Below are 20682 nucleotides of genomic sequence, written 5' to 3'. Positions count from 1 at the left end.
CGAGCTTACTGCGGGGGATGACCACCCATTCCTCCTCTTGTGATCTGCTCCTCCTGAATTTTCTCCTAGGAGACCTGGAGCGCCTCCTCCCATGTCGAGACCTGGAACGTGACCGAGAACGGGAGTGCCTCCTCCGGGATCTCTCACGCTTCCGTCGGGAATTCCTCCGGTTTTCTCCTTCTGAGGAATAGAGAGTTGTAGCAACCGATGAATTGGAGGACTCTTCATAACCCGTCCGAGGGGCCGGGGCCCGGAGAGTGGTCGTCTGAACGGCTTGTTGTCCTACGGAGAGCGCGGGCTGCAGGAACACTTCCGGAACTGACGACGGCGGTGCTGGGGGAGAGCGTGGAAGTTCTATGTTGGGGAACCAGGATCGAAGCCCTTCCTCCAACCTCAACGGGGACCTACAAGGCGTCCTAGGAGGGACCTATTCAAGGGGATCCGCCGCCGGTGAGTCTTCCTTCTCTGGGGCGCCTTCAGCTGCGGAGGTACCTGAAAAACCTGCCCATGAAGCGGGCGAAAAGACAGGGACAGTTTTACTCCAGATGGGGTCATCCGAAGAGACGTGACCCGCGTGCACCAGGGCAATGTCTCTAGGACCCCCACTAAACTCACCTTCAGGCCCCTCACTTGGCTGGAAAGATGCTGCTACCCCACTATCATGGATAAAAGACTCTTGGGGAAGAGCCTCTGGCTTCTTCCCCGCAACGGACTTACCTTGTCCCCTACTCTGGGTAGGGGAAGATGGAAGGGACACCCTACTCGACGGTCCTTCTGGAGACGTAAAGGGAGAAGAGGTGTTACAGTAGCCTTCTTGCGTGAACGCTTGGCAGACTTCTTTTGCTTGGTACTGAATCGTACCCACTGGTACTCGCTCCAAGAAACGCACTCCGGACACGTGTCCGACGGAGAACACTCTACCCCTGCACGACGAGCAAAAGGAATGAGGGTCTACCTCTGGCTTAGAAAGAAACGCACCACACGACTTCCCGGCTCTAGGCCCAGGACAATGGCGGGGATGCTCCATCACGCACTATCGCAACACCGCAAGACACAGGAACGCAGCGGGAAAGGGTAATAAGGACAAGGATAACACGTGAGAACACAAGGGAAGGATAAGGTAACCACACGGGGACACAAAGGTAAAGCACAGGGATACCACGTGGGAACCACGCGGGACACAAGGGTCGCAATGAGATACGGTGAGCGTCGAAATGATATCAAGATGCGACCAGAGAACTTACTGAGGGTCGAGACCCAAGCTAGCACGCTCCCTGACCCGGGACTAGCCTCAGGGCACGTATCCTTCCGCCCGAGGTTAGCCTTCACAGAAAATGGAAGTAGGGTAAACTACACAAAACTCTGGTCGGATGAGAGGAGATTTCCAGATACTCCTAGGAAAGTAGTTCGAGGTAAGTTTCCGTGTTGGAACAAACATATTTCTTTATGATTAAAGTAATGGTCTTTCATTGAATTTTAATCCAGAAAGATGAATTCAGACTTCAGTACTTTTGGATTAATCTATTTGTTAGAGACCCTCAATAACATTCAATTGATGAAATAAGCTTTTATTGGCCTACTTACAGCGTTCCTGTATGATGAATACGCTTCACGACGTCGCTTCTCCATTGACTATTTTTCTCAAAAGCAGGTAGTTTCCCACCTTAATTCCATCCTAATCTTCCGTTCAGTCAACATCTGTGTGATAATCTTCACTTTGTGCGCCTTTAACTTTACCATATAAAATTTGCCCGGACCCTAAGAGAGCTTTTTATCCTCCTATCATACGATCCCTAATCACTAGAACGTGATGACTTTGGAGCAAAAGGGTAGAAGCCCTTGATAAGTGTAAGAAAGGTTTGTCTTTTACAACCGTGGGGTGGATTTTTGGTGTGAACGTGTGAGTAAATTCAGGAGAGGACCCAGATTTGTGGTGCTGTGAATGCAAGTACCCTGCACAGTGCTAAAAGCATCATAATTGTAAGAGAAATGAGAAAGGTAAAACTTTTAGATATGATGAAGGAAGGCAGAAGTTATGCCGCGGTGGCACGCCATTACAGCATGAGAGAATCTACTGTACGCTATATAAAGAAAGATAAAGTGAACATCCACAGCACTGAGACAATAATGTTAAATAAATAGGCGAAACATAACGCCGCGTAATAAGCGAATTGTTAAGATGGAAGCTGCATTAGCCTTGTGGATTGCAGATTGTACGAAAAAAAAAAACCGCGAGTTCGGATACTAATATGATCAGGACAAAGGCCAAGCCTTTCTTTGATCAAAACTTACCCGATGACAACAACAAAGAAGAAGCCGATGAAGATGATGCTGACGAACCACAGCATACTAGCACTACGAACAAGCTTTCAACATGGACGAGACAGGTCTTCCTTTCTGGAAGAGATTGTCATCACGTACATTCCTCTTCTAGGATGAAGTGCACAGACCAGGCTACAAGGCGCACAAGGGCCGAGTCACACTTACTTGTTGTAATGCTGCAGGCTTTATGATGAAGCCAGGCATTATTTATGAAGGCAAAAAATCCACGGGCCTTGAAAAATAAAAATAAGGCTATGCTCCCAGTCTATTGGATGAATAACGCATAGGCCTGGATAACTAAAGCCCTGACAGCAGACTGGTTCATTCACTGCTTTGTTCCTGGGGTAAAGCTACATCTGACTGAGAAGGGCCATCCCTTTCAGGGTCCTTCTTTTGATGGACTGTGCAGGAGGGCATGCAACAGACCTGCAGTATGATGGGGTGCAGGTCGAGTTTCTGCCCCTTAACACCACAGCACTTATACAGCCGATGGATTAAGGGGTCATTCGTGCATTTAAGGCACTCTACACTCGTGCCACGATGGAGGGCCTCATCGCGGCAGTTGACGACGATGACGACAACCATGGCGAAGAAAGCTTCACCTTGAAAAAGTACTGGCACAAGTACAACAACATTGCGTCATGTTTAACTAACTTGCAGCAAGCAATGCAAGAAATGAAAATGAAAAATCCATCACTCAGCAATGGAGAAGGCACTGACGCTGGCCCGCATAATTAAGGATGAAGGATACGTTGACACGACGGAAGAAAACATGAACAGCTTTATCGAGGGCTATTCAGACCTGGTAACAGACGAAGACCTCCTTGAAATGACGAAGTCAGCAAGTGAAGAAGAGCAAGACGAAGAAATGAATAAGACTGACCTTACTCTGGAGAACCTGCAAGAAATGTGCAACATGGTAAGGGCATTGCAACGCTTTGCACAAAAAGTCTAGAGAATATGGTTCGAGCTGTCGAGTTTTGCAACCGTGTTGAAGGGTTTAGGGCATTATAAAAACGTATTTTACTACAAAAGAAACAGCAACGACAGCAACTACCCATCACCATGTTCTTGATAAAGTTGAAAAAGCCAGATACACCGTCAGCGCCTCCAGCAGAAGAGCCTTTGGGTGAACCTCTACCCTCTATGATTGGAGTGGGAGCCTCTGTGCCTCTCATACAAACAAATGACGACAACCCAGCGCCGATATCCGATGATGATGAGGCTCTTCCAGAACTGCTTTAAAGGCCTCATTATACCTGTGCAGTAAAACCATCATCATCATTCATCGAACTGTACAGGTTTGTCATCGTCATCAGCCTTATTATTGTCATCGCCTTCATTGTCGTCATCTGCAGCGTCGTCACCATTACAGCTGAAGATACTACTGTATTGGCGAGTGATAGAACACAATAATATCGTAGAGAGAGAGAGAGAGAGTGTGTGTGTATGTGCAGTAATTACAAACTGTAGATTTAAGTAAAATATACGAGTGTGTTAATGTATATTGTAGATCTATGTAAAATATTTGTGAGTGAATGTAGTATTTATTACAGCACTGTACTGATATGATTTCATACTTTAAATACAAAAGATTTAAGCATAATATACTGTATATATATATATATATATATATATATATATATATATATATATATATATATATATATATATATATATATATATATATATATATATATATATATATACATATATATATATATATATATATATATATATATATATATATATATACATATATATATACACACACATCCAGTATTTAAACATTCTTCTACACACAAAAATTAAGGGGGAGAGGCCCAATCCTACTTTGTGGATTTTCACCCGTCTCGGGGGTCTCTGGTCCCCATTAACCACGAACAATGAGGGATCACTGTAGCTTAACTACCTAAGGTAACACTCATAATTGTTCACTGTATTCAGCAGGTCACTGCGCACGTAGGCTACAACTACATTACTACTGTAAAGTAAGACATTTCGTATAGAGTATTATACAGTACTGTAGTTAAAAAAAACAATAACATTACAGTATTATGCAATGAATACACTAATACAATAAAAATGTTAAGAAAAATTATCAGTGCAGCACTAATAATCGTTTACGTACGAAGTTCTACGCAGGAAGTCTAAAGCATTACGCAACTCATCATCATCAAGTACTTTTCATGTGGGGTAGCTAAAGTACCTATCACATTTTACATTAAAATCACTATAATCACAACGTGATTCTGCACAAAAAAACGGCCGAAGTGGGAGATGCACACGCTGAGAGACGATGCAGGACTGAGGCTAAGTGAGCGAGAGATGGGGGTTGTGCTGTGGGGAGAGGGAAACGTAGAGAAGCATACCAGGTGCAAAGGAATACACTTTGTTAGAAGTTGTTGGGCAGCGAGAGTACTTATCGCGAATACAGTACTGCATGTTATTTTTCTATTTAATGGCTTATGTCATCACCATCATTTCCTCCTACGCTTATTGATGCAAAACGCCTCTGTTAGATTTTCCCAGTTGTCTCTATCTTGAGCTTTTAATTAATACTTCTCCATTCATCATCTCTAACTTCGTGCTTCATAATCCTCAGCCATGTAGGCCAGGGTCTTCCAACTCTTCTAGTGCCTTGTGAAACCCAGCTAAACATTTAGAGAACTAATCTCTCTTGGGGAGTGCGAAGACCAAGCCCAAACCATCTCCATCTACCTCTCATCACAATCTCATCCACATGCGGCACTTGAATAATCTCTCTTATAGTTTCCTTTCTAATCCTGTCCTGCCATTCAACTCCCAATATCCTTCTGAGGGTTTTGTTCTCAAATCTACAAATCGATTGGAAATTGTTTCATTGTTATACCATGACTCATGTCCATATAGTAACACCGATCTCCCTAACCTCATATTTAGCCAGCTTTTTATGTAATTTCAGGCGATTTGGTTTCCAAAATTTACTCAACCTAGCCATTTGCCTGATTTGCTTTTTTCAATCTTTCACAAAACAAATTTTAAAGATAGGAACAAAGGGTATGCAGGTCCACATTGGGTTTCGATAAAAACGCGCCACATGACTTCCCGGCCCTAGGCCCAGGACAACGGCGGGTATGCTCCATCACACATTAACTCAATGCCGCCAGACACAGGAACGTAGTGGAAAAAGAAAGAGAACACAAGGAAAGCACAAGGGAACACAAGTTAAAAGCGCGAAGCACAAGGGAGAGCACAACGAGCCACGTGGACACACGCGGGGTACACATCACAAAGGGTCGCACTGAGATATGAGGAGCGTCGAGATGATATCACGACGCGACCAGAGAACTTACTGAAGGTCGTGACCCAAGCTCACATGTGGCCTGCCTCGGCATTGCCCTCAGGGCACGTATCCTTCCGCCTAGGCCTACCATTACAGAAAACGGGAGTAGGGTAAACTACACAAATCTCTGGTCGGTTGAGAGGAGGTTCCAGGTAACTTCTATGAAAGTAGTTCGAGGTAAGTTCCTGTGTTGGAACAAACTAATTTCAAAGACCCTGAATTGGAGATCATAGTTCCTAGATACTTAAAGGATTTTACCTCCTTAATCCTTTCTCCTAATGATATTTAATCTTCAGAGCATATTCTATTCTCATCATCTATATCTTTCTTCTATTTGTCTTGAGCACAACCTTGTGTGATATTTCCTGGAATTTGGTAAGCAAGCATTGCAAATCCTGTGGTGTTCTGCTTATAAGAACAGCATCATCAGCATACTTTAGGGCTGCTATTTTCCCATTACCAATACAGTCCAACCCTTCTCCCCATCTCTGACTGTTATGGGCATTATAAAATCCATGAGCAGGATAAACACAGGTGACATGGTTATATGGTTATCTGTATTGCGAATTACTTAAATCCGCAAATATTGAAGGCCGACTGTAACTCCCATCCGAATCTCTGGTTGCTTTCCAGATTGAAGACATAAAAAAGGATTGTGAATGGCAGGGTTCCGAGTGCTCGCTATGAATGTAGGCATGAAGAAAAAGGAGACTTTCCTCCAACCTTTGGTATAATATACCGAGCATCATATTCCATGTATCTCACAAATCCATTTAGCTTAGCAAGAAAACTGTCTACAAGGTAAAATCCCAGTCAGAAATCTTCTTTAGGGGTTCATATAGAACTTATTTTAAAGAGCAGATGACTTAGGTGATGTCAAAAGCTGGAGGACTAAGCTTTCTTGTGGTGTGGAGCAAGACTTCAAAACTTCTCATCAGTAATAAGAGTTCCGAAGAAAGAGAGGGGTCAAAGCCTTTCAGCAAAGCAAATTGTCTCAAGGCAGACTAAAAGGCATTTCTTTCAACAAAAAATGAGAAAGTTTGCTATATTTTGCAGAGGGGCTCTGACAGATACTGATGGCCCACTTGGACCAGTAGACTGCTGCCAAGGACCTGAGGAGGTTTCCAGTTATTCATTTTGCAGTGCCTTGCGAAAAGCCTCTTTCAGGGATGTTGGATGACTTCCACCAGTGTAGTGATAGATGTCGCAGAGCTATGCCGTCTCTGCAGGTTGGTGCCAGCTAGGATGCTCTTTGGGTATTTCGATCATTATCAGCACGAGGTCTGGATATTTCAGTCACTATCATTTGGAGGTCTTGGTATTTTGGATATCATCATCATCAGAATGGGAGGTATGAGTACCACTTTTGCTTGAGGCCAATTAGGTGCCATTAAGTTAATCTACTAAGCAGACCTCACCTCGACCTACATGTAAGAATCAATCCTTCACTTCTACTACGAAATAAAAGCTTATAAAGAGAGGCAAGAGAAATCATGTGACTGGAGGAAGGAAGTTCTATGATTAAGAGGGGAGGAGCTATCAATGAAAGTACTCCCTAAAAGCAGTTCACTGTAACCACTGATGACATTCAATACAGTATTCCAGCTGCTCCTACCATCTTAATGCATTGATACTTTCCACCAGGCCAATACCATGCCTCAGGTTGGATTCATCAGATGAGGATTTGGGGTCACATGAATTTCTAGTTTGGTATATTGCTGCTGCCTTTTAATTATCCGCGTGATTCTGCTTCGAACCAGCGACTCCTGGTCAATATTCACTCTCCAGACTATCATTGTTAACAAGGGTTTCCAGGTTGGTTGGTGGAATTTTGTAATTCTTTAAGGTTGACTTAGCTTGCTTGGTCTAGTGCCTATTATAAGACCATTAGGTATTCAGTAGCCTTTTCATCTTTGCCAAGAAGGTAATTGTTTTCCAGTCTTATTAATCAATTCGTTTGTTAGCAAGATTACATCAAAACTTCTTGCCGGATTTTTACCAAATTTTAAGTGGCCATAAAATCAAATCTATCCATATAAGAGTTTCCTTGCATAGATAAAGTGGAGAAAGTTGACTAGCATTACCAGATACCAGCATGAAACACAGAAAAACAAATCAAAGATTATGCTTCAGACCACATAAAGGAAAATGATTCACACTCCATAGTCTTTTAACTCTTTCCTTAGCTTAGTTTTTTATATTTTACATTACAATTGGCTCTTAGGATTACCTAAATCAGCAATAAGACAGACTAACGTGGAAGTCTCCGATTCTCTGTACAAGGACTCAAATAGCCTTTATCAAACCAAGCTGAAAATCCACAACATTATGTGTGATAAGAGGACAAAGAGGGAATGGCAACTAGTGCTTTAGTGATTTCCTTCCTCAAAAATGCTTAAGGTAAAGATTGATCTCTACGATACAAACACCACCAAATACAGCCTTCAGTGAAGGATCATGGGAGATAGCTTTTTCAAAAGGCTCTTAAAGCACTTTAGTAAGGCCCAGATCTGGTGGTTTTTACTACTTACAGGAGCATCATTCAAATACCTGTGAAAGTGCAGCCCTTGAAGGGAGTAAACCTGCATCCTGTAACATAAAAAATTCTTAAATGTCACCAACAAAAACTAGCCATTTGACAGACGGCTTTGGTATTGGTGGAGTATTTATCAAAATTTCCCTATTGTTTGATGTTTTTGTCTTCTGGACATGACAAAATTAGCTTTTGCTTTCATTCACAATATTGCAATAGACAAAATTATAGAATATTTCTTATATACTTTGTTAGTGATTTACTTTTTTTGGGCCTTGTATTTTTGGGGGGTTAATTTACATTATGGTATATAAAGTGAAAAAATTAAGACTGACAGAGGGAACCCACAGTCAGCTAAGTTTTGCAGTAGACTATCCAACAGCCTACTAGCCTATGATATGAAATAAAAGGCAACTATCTTGGCCATCTCCAACTAATGCAATTATTAATGATAAACTTAATAATATAACTTAATATAATAGTATTACAGCAGAAAAAGAGATTAAATGAACACTGAAAGAAATAATAATAGAGCCATTTACCAGCAGTTCACAAAAAAAATTTAACAACTGGACTGCTAAACCCCTACAGGTCCAAACAGTCCCAGTGTATCATACTACCGTCCCTTTTTTCTAACCGACTAACCGGGGAGCCTGGAAAGCTACGTGATGTAAATCTTACACGTATTATCATCATTACAAGCTAAGCTACAACCCTAGTTGGAAAAGGAGGATGCTATAAGCTCAAGGGCTCCAACACAGAAAAATAGCCCACTGAGGAAAGGAAACAAGGAAATAAATAAACTACAAGAGAAGTGACGAAAAACTGAAATAAATATTTTGAGAACAGTAACATTAAATTAAATCTTTTATATGTAAACTATAAAAACTTAAAAAAAATAAAACCAGAAGAAGATAAATAAGAGAACTATAATAGTATATAGAAACTAATCTAAAGTTTCAAGACAAATACAGAAAGTCCTCAGCTTACAAACTTAATAGGTTCCAAGAAGCTGTTTGTAAGCCTTGAGTAGGATTCACTAACTCTCATGCCTACAATTTTCAGCAGCAAAAGTCAACAAATATTCATGTTTCATCTTGTGAATATCTTTTTGCTTACAGCATTAAACTATAAAATACTGTTTTATTTCAGTATTTTATTAAATTTTTATACACTAAGATTTATTACTACAGTTGGATTCGAGTTTATATCTACGAATGTTTGTATGCGAGATATTTGTAAGTTAAGGACCTTCTGTAATCAAAATATTATACTAAAAAGACACTTCACCATAAGATTTTCTATTCATTTGACATCTGACCTGACATGCAAAATTTTACCTTTTCAACTCTTCCCTTCAAATGCTCCTTCTTTGCCTCGGTTACCATTTTCTTGATTCGTTCTTTCAATCTGAGGTAGTAGGTCAAAAGCTTTTTATCCCTTTTTTTCAAGTATAATTCGTAGGTTCCATTTCTCATCTTAATCTGTTTCCTTATGGCCTCAGTCACCCATGGTCCATCTTCATCTTCCTACCAAGGTAAATATTCAAAAGAAGGCAGTAATGTAATGCCTCCATATCCAAAGTAGAGGGTGGTAAATATAGAGATGGTAATTCAGATGCTCCCAGTGAATAAAATACTAAACAAATCACTAAGTGCATAATACAGTAATTACTTTTATACAGCTTATTCTATCATTATTATTACTTGCTAAGCTACAACCCTAATTGAAAAAACAGGATGCTATAAGTCCAGGGGCTCCAACGGGGAAAATAACCCACTAGGGAAAGAAAACAAGGAAAAATAAAATATCTTAAGAGTAACAACATTAAAATAAATATCTCCTATATAAACTTCAACAAAACAAGAGGAAGATCAATTATTATTATTATTATCATTACTAGCCAAGCTACAACCCTAGTTGGAAAAGCAAGATGCTATAAGCCCAAGGGCTCCAACAGGGAAAAATAGCCCGGTGAGGAAAGGAAATAAGGAAATACCGGTAAATGAATGATGGGAACAAATTAACAATAAATCATTCTAAAAACAGTGTAACGTAAAAATAGATATGACATACTGTATATAAACTAATAACCTCGTCAAAAACAGATATGTCATATATAAACTATAAAAAGACTCATGTCAGCCTGGTCAACATAAAAACATTTGCACCAACTTTGAACTTTTGAAGTTCTACTGATTCAACTACCCGATTACGAAGATCATTCCACAACTTGGTAACAGCTGGAATAAAACTTCTAGAATACTGTGTAGTATTGAGCCTCATGATGTAGAAGGCCTGGCTATTAGAATTAACTACCTGCCTAGTATTACGAACAGGATAGTATTGTCCAGGGAGATCTGAATGCAAAGGATGGTCAGAATTATGAAAAATCTTATGCAACATGCATAATGAATAATTGAACGACAGTGCCAAAGATTAATATCTAGATCAGGAATAAGAAATTTAATAGACCGTAAGAATAGTGTGCTCAAGTGTACCCTAAAGCTAGAGAACTCTAACCCAAGACAGTGGAAGACCATAGTATAGAGGCTATGGCACTACCCAAAACTAGAGAACAATGGTTTGATTTTGGAGAGTCCTTCTCCTAGAAGCTGCTTACTAAAGCTTAAAGTCTCTCTTCTACCCTTACCAAGAGGAAAGTGGCCACTGAACAATTACAGTGCAGTAACCCCTTGGGTGAAGAAGAATTGTTTGGTAATCTCAGCGTTGTCAGCCAACAAATTGTGTCGACACGAGAATAGTTACAGATGGCTTCAAACTGTTGGAACCTAGATATATGTCTACTTTAGGCTCTAGAGCCTTTAAATATGCACCCCCGAGACCATATAATAAGCTCCCACGAAACATTCAAATGATTGAAGACTTAAGGCTTTCAAGAGGAAACTGATGACTTTCTTATTTCATGAGTCTTTTGACAGTGACGATTTAACAATAAATGAAGAATACGAGACATGAAACGTTAAATACTCTGAACGAATAAGGTAAAACAGCAGTGGAGGTCCTGTAGAGAGTGGGGTTCCCTGCTATATGGGACCGGAAAAGCAGCCACCAAAGTAAAAAGTAAGTGAAGTATGAGGGCAGAAGAGAATATGTAAAAAAATAGGCCAGACTATTAGGCAAAGGGAAAATGAACCGTAACCAAAGAGAAGGATCCAATGTAGTATAGTCTGGCCAGTCAAAAGATGCCACAACTCTCTCGTGGTAGTATCTCAAGAGAAGTGATGTTAACAAGATCTAAAAACAGAAATGCTACGACATGTAGCAGAGGCAGAACAGAAACCAAGGATAAAAGATTAAGTTGGAGTCAAGAATACAGGCCTTAGAGTAGTCCATTCAGTGCTCACATGCAACCGAAGGAAAATCTTGCAGTAGCCCAAAAGAAGTCAAGTTAAGAGAAATTTGATAAATTTGAAGAAACAACGAAGGAATGGAGGAGTAGTACGAAGCTACAAAACAAGAACATACTCACTCAAGTAATATCAAGAGTATATTGCACGAGAGGTAATGAAAGAACAGCCCTTCTACATGGTCATGGACAAAGGGTACAGATGAAGACCTGGGGTGCACAGAATCACAAGAAGAAATTGTACAAGACAAAAGATTGAAGAGAAATCATCACATAGCTCCCTAGTGTATTATGGAAATATTTCATGTGTTTAAAATTTTATGACATTAAGGAATCCAATTTAGCAAAGATGCCAATCTTGAAAATACAATGGAAATGTGATATTAGAAAACAACTCTCTTCTTTAAAAGTTATTAAAAAAAATGATATTTTAATTATAAAATAAATTTTTGAATATACTTACCCGGTGAATATATAATAGCTGAGCCTCCGGCGGCTCGACAGAAAAACACACAAAAACTCGCGAGCGATCGCTATGAAGGTTGCGGGTGTGCCCACTAGCGCCAACTATCGGCCAGATACCGCATATACATGTAAACAGACCCAATTTTTTTCATCCCGCTGGGTCTCTATCGGGGAGGAAGGGGGGGCCTTTAATTTATATATTCACCGGGTAAGTATATTCAAAAATTTATTTTATAATTAAAATATCATTTTTAAATATTTAACTTAGCCGGTGAATATATAATAGCTGATTCACACCCATGGTGGTGGGTAGAGACCAGAGTTAATTAAGTTTACAGCGTATATGCTTAGAGTTTTTGACAGTTATATCATAACAAAACCCAAATATATAAAGGTACCTGGTAAGGAAGTTGACTTAGACGATTACTCTGCCTTATTAGTCTGTCTTCCTCACGAAGCCCAGCGATCCTCGTAGGATGCTGAAAGACTCCCAGGAGCTGAAGTATTAAGGGCTGCAACCCATACAACAGGACCTCATCAAACCCCTAATCTGGGCGCTCTCAAGAAATGACATTTGACCACCCGCCAAATCAAAAAAGGCTGCGAAAGGCTTCTTTGCCTTCCGTACAACCCAATTAAAAAACATTTCAAGAGCAGATTAAAAGGATATTGGAATTAAGGGAATGTAGTGGTAGAACCCTTACCCACTACTGCATTCGCTGTAACGAATGGACCCAGTGTGTAGCAGTCCTCGTAAAGAGTCTGGACATCTTTTAAGTAAAATGACGCGAATACCGATTTGCTTCTCCAAACGGTCGCGTCCATAATACTATGCAGAGATTTATTTTGCTTAAAGGCCACGGAAGTTGCTATAGCTCTTATTTCGTGCGTCTTAACCTTAAGCAAGCATCGGTCTTTTTCATTCAAGTGAGAATGAGCCTCTCGTATTAAAAGTCTGATAAAATATGACAAAGCATTCTTTGACATAGGCAATGATGGTTTCTTAACTGAGCACCATAATGCCTCAGATCCACCTCGTAAGGACTTAGTACGAGCTAAGTAGAACTTAAGAGCTCTAACTGGACACAGCACTCTTTCAAGTTCGTTGCCTACGATCTCTGACAGGCAAGGTATATCAAAAGACTTAGGCCAAGGACAAGAAGGCAGTTCATTTTTGGCCAGGAAACCAAGTTGAAGTGAACATGTGGCTTTTTCTGTAGAAAAGCCGATGTTCTTACTGAAGGCATGAATTTCACTGACCCTTTTAGCCGAAGCCAAGCACACTAGGAAAAGCGTCTTGAGGGTGAGATCCTTCAGGGAGGCTGAATGTAATGGCTCAAACCTGTCTGACATGAGGAACCTTAGGACCACGTCTAAGTTCCATCCAGGAGTTGCCAAACGACGTTCCATAGAGGTCTCGAAAGACTTAAGGAGATCTTGGAGATCTTAATTGTTGGAAAGATCTAAGCCTCTATGACGAAAGACCGAAGCCAACATGCTCCTGTAGCCCTAAATCGTGGGAGCTGAGAGGGAGCGAACATTTCTCAGATGTAAAAGAAAATCTCCGATTGGGCTACAGAGGTACTGGAAGAGGACATAGATGCTGGCTTGCACCAATCTCGAAAGACTTCCCACTTCGACTGGTATACTCTGATGGTAGAAGCTCTCCTAGCTCTCGCAATCGCACTGGCTGCCTCCTTCGAAAAGCCTCGAGCTCTTGAGAGTCTCTCGATAGTCTGAAGGCAGTCAGACGAAGCGCGGGGAGGCTTTGATGAACATTCTTTACGTGGGGCTGACGTAAGAGATCTACCCTTAGAGGAAGACTTCTTGGAATGTCTACCAGCCATTGAAGTACCTCGGTGAACCACTCTCTCGCGGGCCAGAGGGTAGCAACTAACGTCAACCCTGTCCCTTCGTGAGAGGCGAACTTCTGCAGTACCTTGTTGACTATCTTGAATGGTGGGAATGCATATAAGTCCAGATGAGACCAATCCAGTAGAAACGCGTCTATGTGGATTGCTTCTGTATCTAGGACTGGAGAGCAATAGATTGGTAACCTTTTGGTCAACGAGGAGGCAAAGAGGTCTATGGTGGGTTGACCCCAAGAAGCCCAAAGACTCTTGCCCACGTCCTTGTGGAGGGTCCATTCCGTGGGTATCACCTGACCCCTCCGACTGAGACAGTCTGCCAAGACGTTCAAGTCCCCCTGGATGAATCTCGTCAACAGGGAGATGCCTCGATTTCTTGACCATATGAGAAGGTCCCTTGCGATCTCGAGCAGCGTGAAGGAGTGTGTGCCTCCTTGCTTGGAGATGTACGCCAGAGCTGTGGTGTTGTCTGAGTTGACCTCTACCACTTAGTTTCGAAGAAAGCTTTCGAATTTCATCAAGGCCAAGTGGACTGCTAATAGCTCCTTGCCGTTGATGTGCATGCTCTTCTGACTTGAGGTCCACAGACCCGAGCATTCCCGACCGTCCAGGGTCGCACCCCAACCCAAATCCGACGCGTCTGAGAACAACACGTGGTTTGGGTTCTTGACTGCTAGGGATAGTCCCTCTCTCAGACTGATATTGCTGTCCCACCATTTAAGGCATGCCTTTACTGGTTCGGAGACTGGGAATGATACCGTCTCTAACGTCTTGTCCTTGTTCCAGTGAGAGGCTAGATGGAACTGGAGAGGCCGAAGGTGTAGTCTCCCTAGCGAGACAAACTGCTCCAGGGATAAGAGAGTCCCTACGAGACTGTTCCAACTCCTGACTGAACAAACGTTCTCTTTTCAGCATTAGTTGGACTTCGAGCAGGGCTTGTTCTATTCGGGTGGCAGACGGAAAAGCCCGAAAAAACTGGACTGCGAATCTCCATCCCCAAATATAGAATAATCTGGGATGGGATCAGTTGGGACTTTTCTAGGTTGACCAAAAGTCCCAACTCCCTGGCCAGACTCAACATCCAATGTAGATCCTGCAGACAGCGAAGACTGGACGATGCTCTGAGAAGCCAGTCGTCCAAGTACAGGGAGGCTCGGATTCCCGATAGATGGAGGGATTTTGCCACATTCCTCATGAGCCTCGTAAACACGAGAGGAGCAGGACTGAGGCCAAAGCACAGGGCTCGAAACTGGTACCCCACATTCCTGTAAACAAACCTCAGAAACGGTTGGGAATCCGGGTGTATAAGAATGTGGAAGTATGCCTCCTGAAGGTCGAGAGAGACCATCCAGTCGCCTTCCATTAATGCTGTCAAGACAGCCTGGTAGACTTCATCGTGAAGTTTGTCTTGACAATGAACACATTGAGCGCACTTGCCTCTTACGTACTCCTGCAGTGAACATGGCTGCCCGATCATTGGAGCCATCCCTGATAGACTTGTTCCTGCAGAGAACGTGGCTGTCAGATTATTGGAGCCATCCCTGATAGCCTTGTTTATGCATGACATAATTGTACAGCAAAACTTCAAACGCTCGAAAAAACTCCTAACAGAAGATGGTCTAGCTCTGAAGCCGACCATAAAATCTTGGAGCGTCTCATGGCCAGGCGCCAGGGAGAGTCTATGAGGTTTGAGAAGTCTATCTGGGCAGAGGCAGGAACTCCCAAGCCGAGAACTTCTCCCGTGTCATATCAGACTCTCGCTCTATAAGCCAGCTTAAAAGTAGGGAAAGCAAAGGCTGTCTCCCCCAAACTCCTCCTGGTGATTAACCAGTCGCCTAGCAAACATAAAGCTCTCTTAGAAGAGCGAGAGAGCACTAGCTTAGAAAACAACGGCTTCGAAGTAGCTAGGCCTAGTGTAAACTCTGACGTTTAGGCGAACGAGGAGCAGCAGTTACAAAAAAATCCGGACAAAGATCCTTAAAAATCAGCATGATTTATTTAAAGTCCATAGAGGGCTGAGCAGCTTTAGGCTCCTCTCCGTCTGACAGAGTCCTCAAGGGAATATCAGTAGGAGGGAGATCAGCAACTTCCTCATCTGAAGGAACCTTGTCCGACAATTGCCGAGTCTCAAGCAAGGGAGAGACCTGCCGTGGTGGCAATGCTTGACAAGCAGAGTCCACACGCAAAGGAGCAACAGTAGCAGTCAAGGACGCTATGTCATGTAACTGCTTAAAGGACTGACCAGCAACAACAACAGGTGCGGGAGGACGCTCGACGTCAACTCGAGACTGCCTTGACTGCCTAGACTGAGCAGTCAAAACAACTCTTGACTGCGGTGCTTGACGCTCAACGTCAAAACAAGTCAACTATGCTGGTTGGCGAACGTCCTGAACGTCAACAAGAGCAAGCGGCAGCGGCTGAACGTCCACAAGCGGCTGAGAGTCAACACGGGACTGCATCGAGTTAGGCTCTACAAAACACGATTGACGTGACTTTGTAACGTCAATGTTAACAGGACGAGCAAAGGCTCGTTTGGGCGGCTGACGGCCAGGATCTCGATCAGCTAAGCGGCGAGGATCATCGTGAACCTGCTCAGCAGAATAGTCCTCCATAAGAGAGGCAAGCTTATTCTGCATGTCTTGCCGTACAACCCATTTAGGATCAACGGGAATGGGTGCGGTAAGAGACGAGGGTAACGTCTGTGACTGCAAAACCTTGCCTACAATAAGACTCTCGGAGCCTGTGTTACGCTTTTGTTTAGGCGGCGAGCAGTCTTCCGATGACTGCATAGGGTCAGAGCTGTCCCAATGGCTACAACCAGGACGCTGGACCTGTCCTGAAAGGACTGACTTTCGCTTTAAGGGCCTCGAAACCTTGCTCCACGGTTTCTTACACGAAAAGCCTTCGGATGACGAGGAGAAAATCGTCTCGCTCGTCTTATGGTACGGGCGGTCTTGATGAGACACGCCTGAAACCATAGAGGGAACGTCTGTTCGCTGATCAAGGACTCTCGAACCCATAAGTCGTACGACATTACTTCTCCCCTGGGCTTGGGAGCTTGCAAGAGGTCTCGGACTAGGCGAACGACAGGCACGAACAGACGAACCCTCGGTCGCAACACTGATAACACTTTGCGCAATTATCACTTTATCACTACGATTTTCTGTTTTGCACTTACTTCACTGAAATTGAATTTTTCAACAATTCACATTAGGCATGAATAAAACTGATTTCTACCTGAAGCACGCAATTCTACCCTCATCAAAAGGTTATAATTGCGAAATAAGTCGTATAACGTAAGCACATTAATACATACATATACCAAAGGCACTTCCCCCAATTTTGGGGGGTAGCCGACATCAACAAGAAACGAAACAAAAAAGGGGACCTCTACTCTCTACGTTCCTCCAGCCTAACCAGGGACTCAGCCGAGTTCAGCTGGTACTGCTAGGGTGCCACAGCCCAACCTCCCACATTTCCACCACAGATGAAGCTTCATACTGCTGAGTCCCCTACTGCTGCTACCTCCGCGGTCATCTAAGGCACCGAAGGAAGCAGCAGGGCCTATCGGAACTGCGTCACAATCGCTCGCCATTCATTCCTATTTCTAGCACGCTCTCTTGCCTCTCTCACATCTATCCTCCTATCACCCAGAGCTTTCTTCACACCATCCATCCACCCAAACCTTGGCCTTCCTCTTGTACTTCTCCCATCAACTCTTGCATTCATCACCTTCTTTAGCAGACAGCCATTCTCCATTCTCTCAACTTGGCCAAACCACCTCAACACATTCATATCCACTCTAGCCGCTAACTCATTTCTTACACCCGTTCTCTCCCTCACCACTTCGTTCCTGAGCCTATCTACTCGAGATACACCAGCCATACTCCTCAGACACTTCATCTCAAACACATTCAATTTCTGTCTCTCCATCACTTTCATTCCCCACAACTCCGATCCATACATCACAGTTGGTACAATCACTTTCTCATATAGAACTCTCTTTACATTCATGCCCAACCCTCTATTTTTTACTACTCCCTTAACTGCCCCCAACACTTTGCAACCTTCATTGACTCTCTGACGTACATCTGCTTCCACTCCACCATTTGCTGCAACAACAGACCCCAAGTACTTAAACTGATCCACCTCCTCAAGTAACTCTCCATTCAACATGACATTCAACCTTGCACCACCTTCCCTTCTCGTACATCTCATAACCTTACTCTAACCCACATTAACTCTCAACTTCCTTCTCTCAAATACCCTTCCAAATTCTGTCACTAGTCGGTCAAGCTTCTCTTCTGTGTCTGCTACCAGTACAGTATCATCCGCAAACAACAACTGATTTACCTCCCATTCATGATCATTCTCGTCTACCAGTTTTAATCCTCGTCCAAGCACTCGAGCATTCACCTCTCTCACCACTCCATCAACATACAAGTTAAACAACCACGGCGACATCACACATCCCTGTCTCAGCCCCACTCTCACCGGAAACCAATCGCTCACTTCACTTCCTATTCTAACACATGCTTTACTACCTTTGTAGAAACTTTTCACTGCTTGCAACAACCTTCCACCAACTCCATATAACCTCATCACATTCCACATTGCTTCCCTATCAACTCTATCATATGCTTTCTCCAGATCCATAAACGCAACATACACCTCCTTACCTTTTGCTAAATATTTCTCGCATATCTGCCTAACTGTAAAAATCTGATTCATACAACCCCTACCTCTTCTAAAACCACCCTGTACTTCCAAGATTGCATTCTCTATTTTATCCTTAATCCTATTAATCAGTACTCTACCATACACTTTTCCAACTACACTCAACAAACTAATCCCTCTTGAATTACAACAATCATGCACATCTCCCTTACCCTTATATAGTGGTACAATACATGCACAGACCCAATCTACTGGTACCATTGACAACACAAAACACACATTAAACAATCTCACCAACCATTCAATTACAGTCACAACCCCATTAATACAAGCAAAAAACAGTGAACATATATTAAGATAAAAAGATCAGTGGCTGGGGAGGAGACTAAACACTAGTTCATTCAAAACTACGTTTTCAATCTCTCACCGTACAGTGCCTTGGGACGAGAATAAAAACTAAAAACATTTTATCCTTTCTCCCTGTACAGAGACTAGGGACGAGAGTAAAAAGCTGACTCGAGAACAACGTTACTCGCTTGGGACGAGAATAAAGATCGGAACATTCTCTCTTCCTCTCTCTCTCTCTCTCTTGATTTCGCACCGAAGAGAAAAGCCCACTTACCTTTCGTCAATAAACAGGTTATTTGACCAAAGGAAAAAACTGAAAGGACTAAGAAATTGAAAATTAACAAGTTCCTTTAAATTAGTATTTAAAACATTTAAGTTTGAAAGAAGAATGAACAAAACGTCAGAATCGATTTACTCTTTCTGCAAAGTGAAACCGTGATTCTCTCTCTCTCTATCGTAACGATAGAGCGCAAACTGCGTAGCATAAATAAACTAAACGTTAGTTCATCTTTGAAACAGTACGAAGACTATTCAAAGAAAATCTTTCATAAAATATCTACTAAAAAATATTCATTTAATAAGTTTTAAATCATTTGCTCTGTAAAAGTTATTTACGATTGAAAGGGCTCAACGTTGTTTAACTTCGGTTTCCAAGTAAAGCCTGCCTACTCTCGGATTAGGGGAGGAATATGTAAGGTCGCATATAAACAAATCATTAAAATTTATCTTGATGTTTATTATAAATGGAAAGCTAATCGAAGAGGCCTAATAAAGGCGGTTGAGATATAAAATATATAGAGGAAAATCTATAATTAACACAACAATTTATAACGTGATAAGATAATTGCTAAAAGCCTAAAACACACTTCCGTACTAAGGGAAGGGTCGGCCATTTAAAAGTCAAAGAAAGTCCAAAAAAACAATCAAAAGTCATCAACAATTAAATCTATCCAAAAACGAGTTCAAGATTTAAGTTGAAGATAAAACACCTGCACTGCAAAAGCTCAAACCAAAAGGAAGTACTTCACCAAGACTGTTGAAAAACTCCAGGTTAACAGCGAGTAATGGTACGTCTTGTCGATCAGACCGACAGAGAAAAATTGGGTCTGTTTACATGTACAGTATATGCGGTATCTGGCCGATAGTTGGCGCTAGTGGGCACACCCGCAACCTTCAGAGCGATCGCTCGCGAGTTTTTGTGTGTTTTTCTGTCGAGCCGCCAGGGGCTCAGCTATTATATATTCACCGGCTAAGTTAAATATTTAAAAATTGATTGGGGCAAAATGCTAACAGAAAACACTGAAAATTACAAAACCTTTAAAAAAAAAAAAACATTAGAAAAAAATGACAAATTCGAAGATAATTTGTATTTTTCCTAACCATACAAACCTTAGCTATTTACAAAGGGTTATTACTTTTAGCGTAGCTGAAATGGCGAGCCATTAGAATTTAACGAGGGTGTATTACCCCCGCGCTAGTTAGCGGGGGGGTAGGGGAGTGGTAGCTAGCTACCCCTCCTCCCCCTCACACACAGGTGAATACTCACTTTCACTTAGAGGTAGGACTTGTCTTGGGGGACAGGGCTGGCGGGCAAATATGTGTAAATAGCTAAGGTTTGTATGGTTAGGAAAAATACAAATTATCTTCGAATTTGTCATTTGTTCCGTAACCGAAATACAAACCACGCTATTTACAAAGGGTGACTTATCCCTTAGGAAGGGTGGAAAGTCCCCAGCCATACTGGCTTTGGCTTTACCCGGGGACTCAGAATCCG

At 42.3% G+C, this 20682-nt stretch overlaps 1 protein-coding gene across 1 annotated transcript in view; it reads right to left on the bottom strand.

Moving 5' to 3' along the window:
• Positions 1 to 20682, bottom strand: part of LOC137625085 (serine-rich adhesin for platelets-like) — a 78728-nt gene that overhangs the window by 11202 nt on the left and 46844 nt on the right. Inside the window, exon 5 of the mRNA XM_068356016.1 lies at positions 9521 to 9709. Within this exon, the coding sequence (XP_068212117.1) occupies positions 9521 to 9709 (189 nt within the window). The remainder of the gene's footprint in view (positions 1 to 9520; positions 9710 to 20682) is intronic.

Source organism: Palaemon carinicauda, chromosome 31, assembly GCF_036898095.1.
Source record: "Palaemon carinicauda isolate YSFRI2023 chromosome 31, ASM3689809v2, whole genome shotgun sequence".
In the NCBI taxonomy this organism is placed as follows: Eukaryota; Metazoa; Arthropoda; class Malacostraca; order Decapoda; family Palaemonidae; genus Palaemon; species Palaemon carinicauda.
This window is presented reverse-complemented; position numbering and strand designations above follow the sequence as displayed.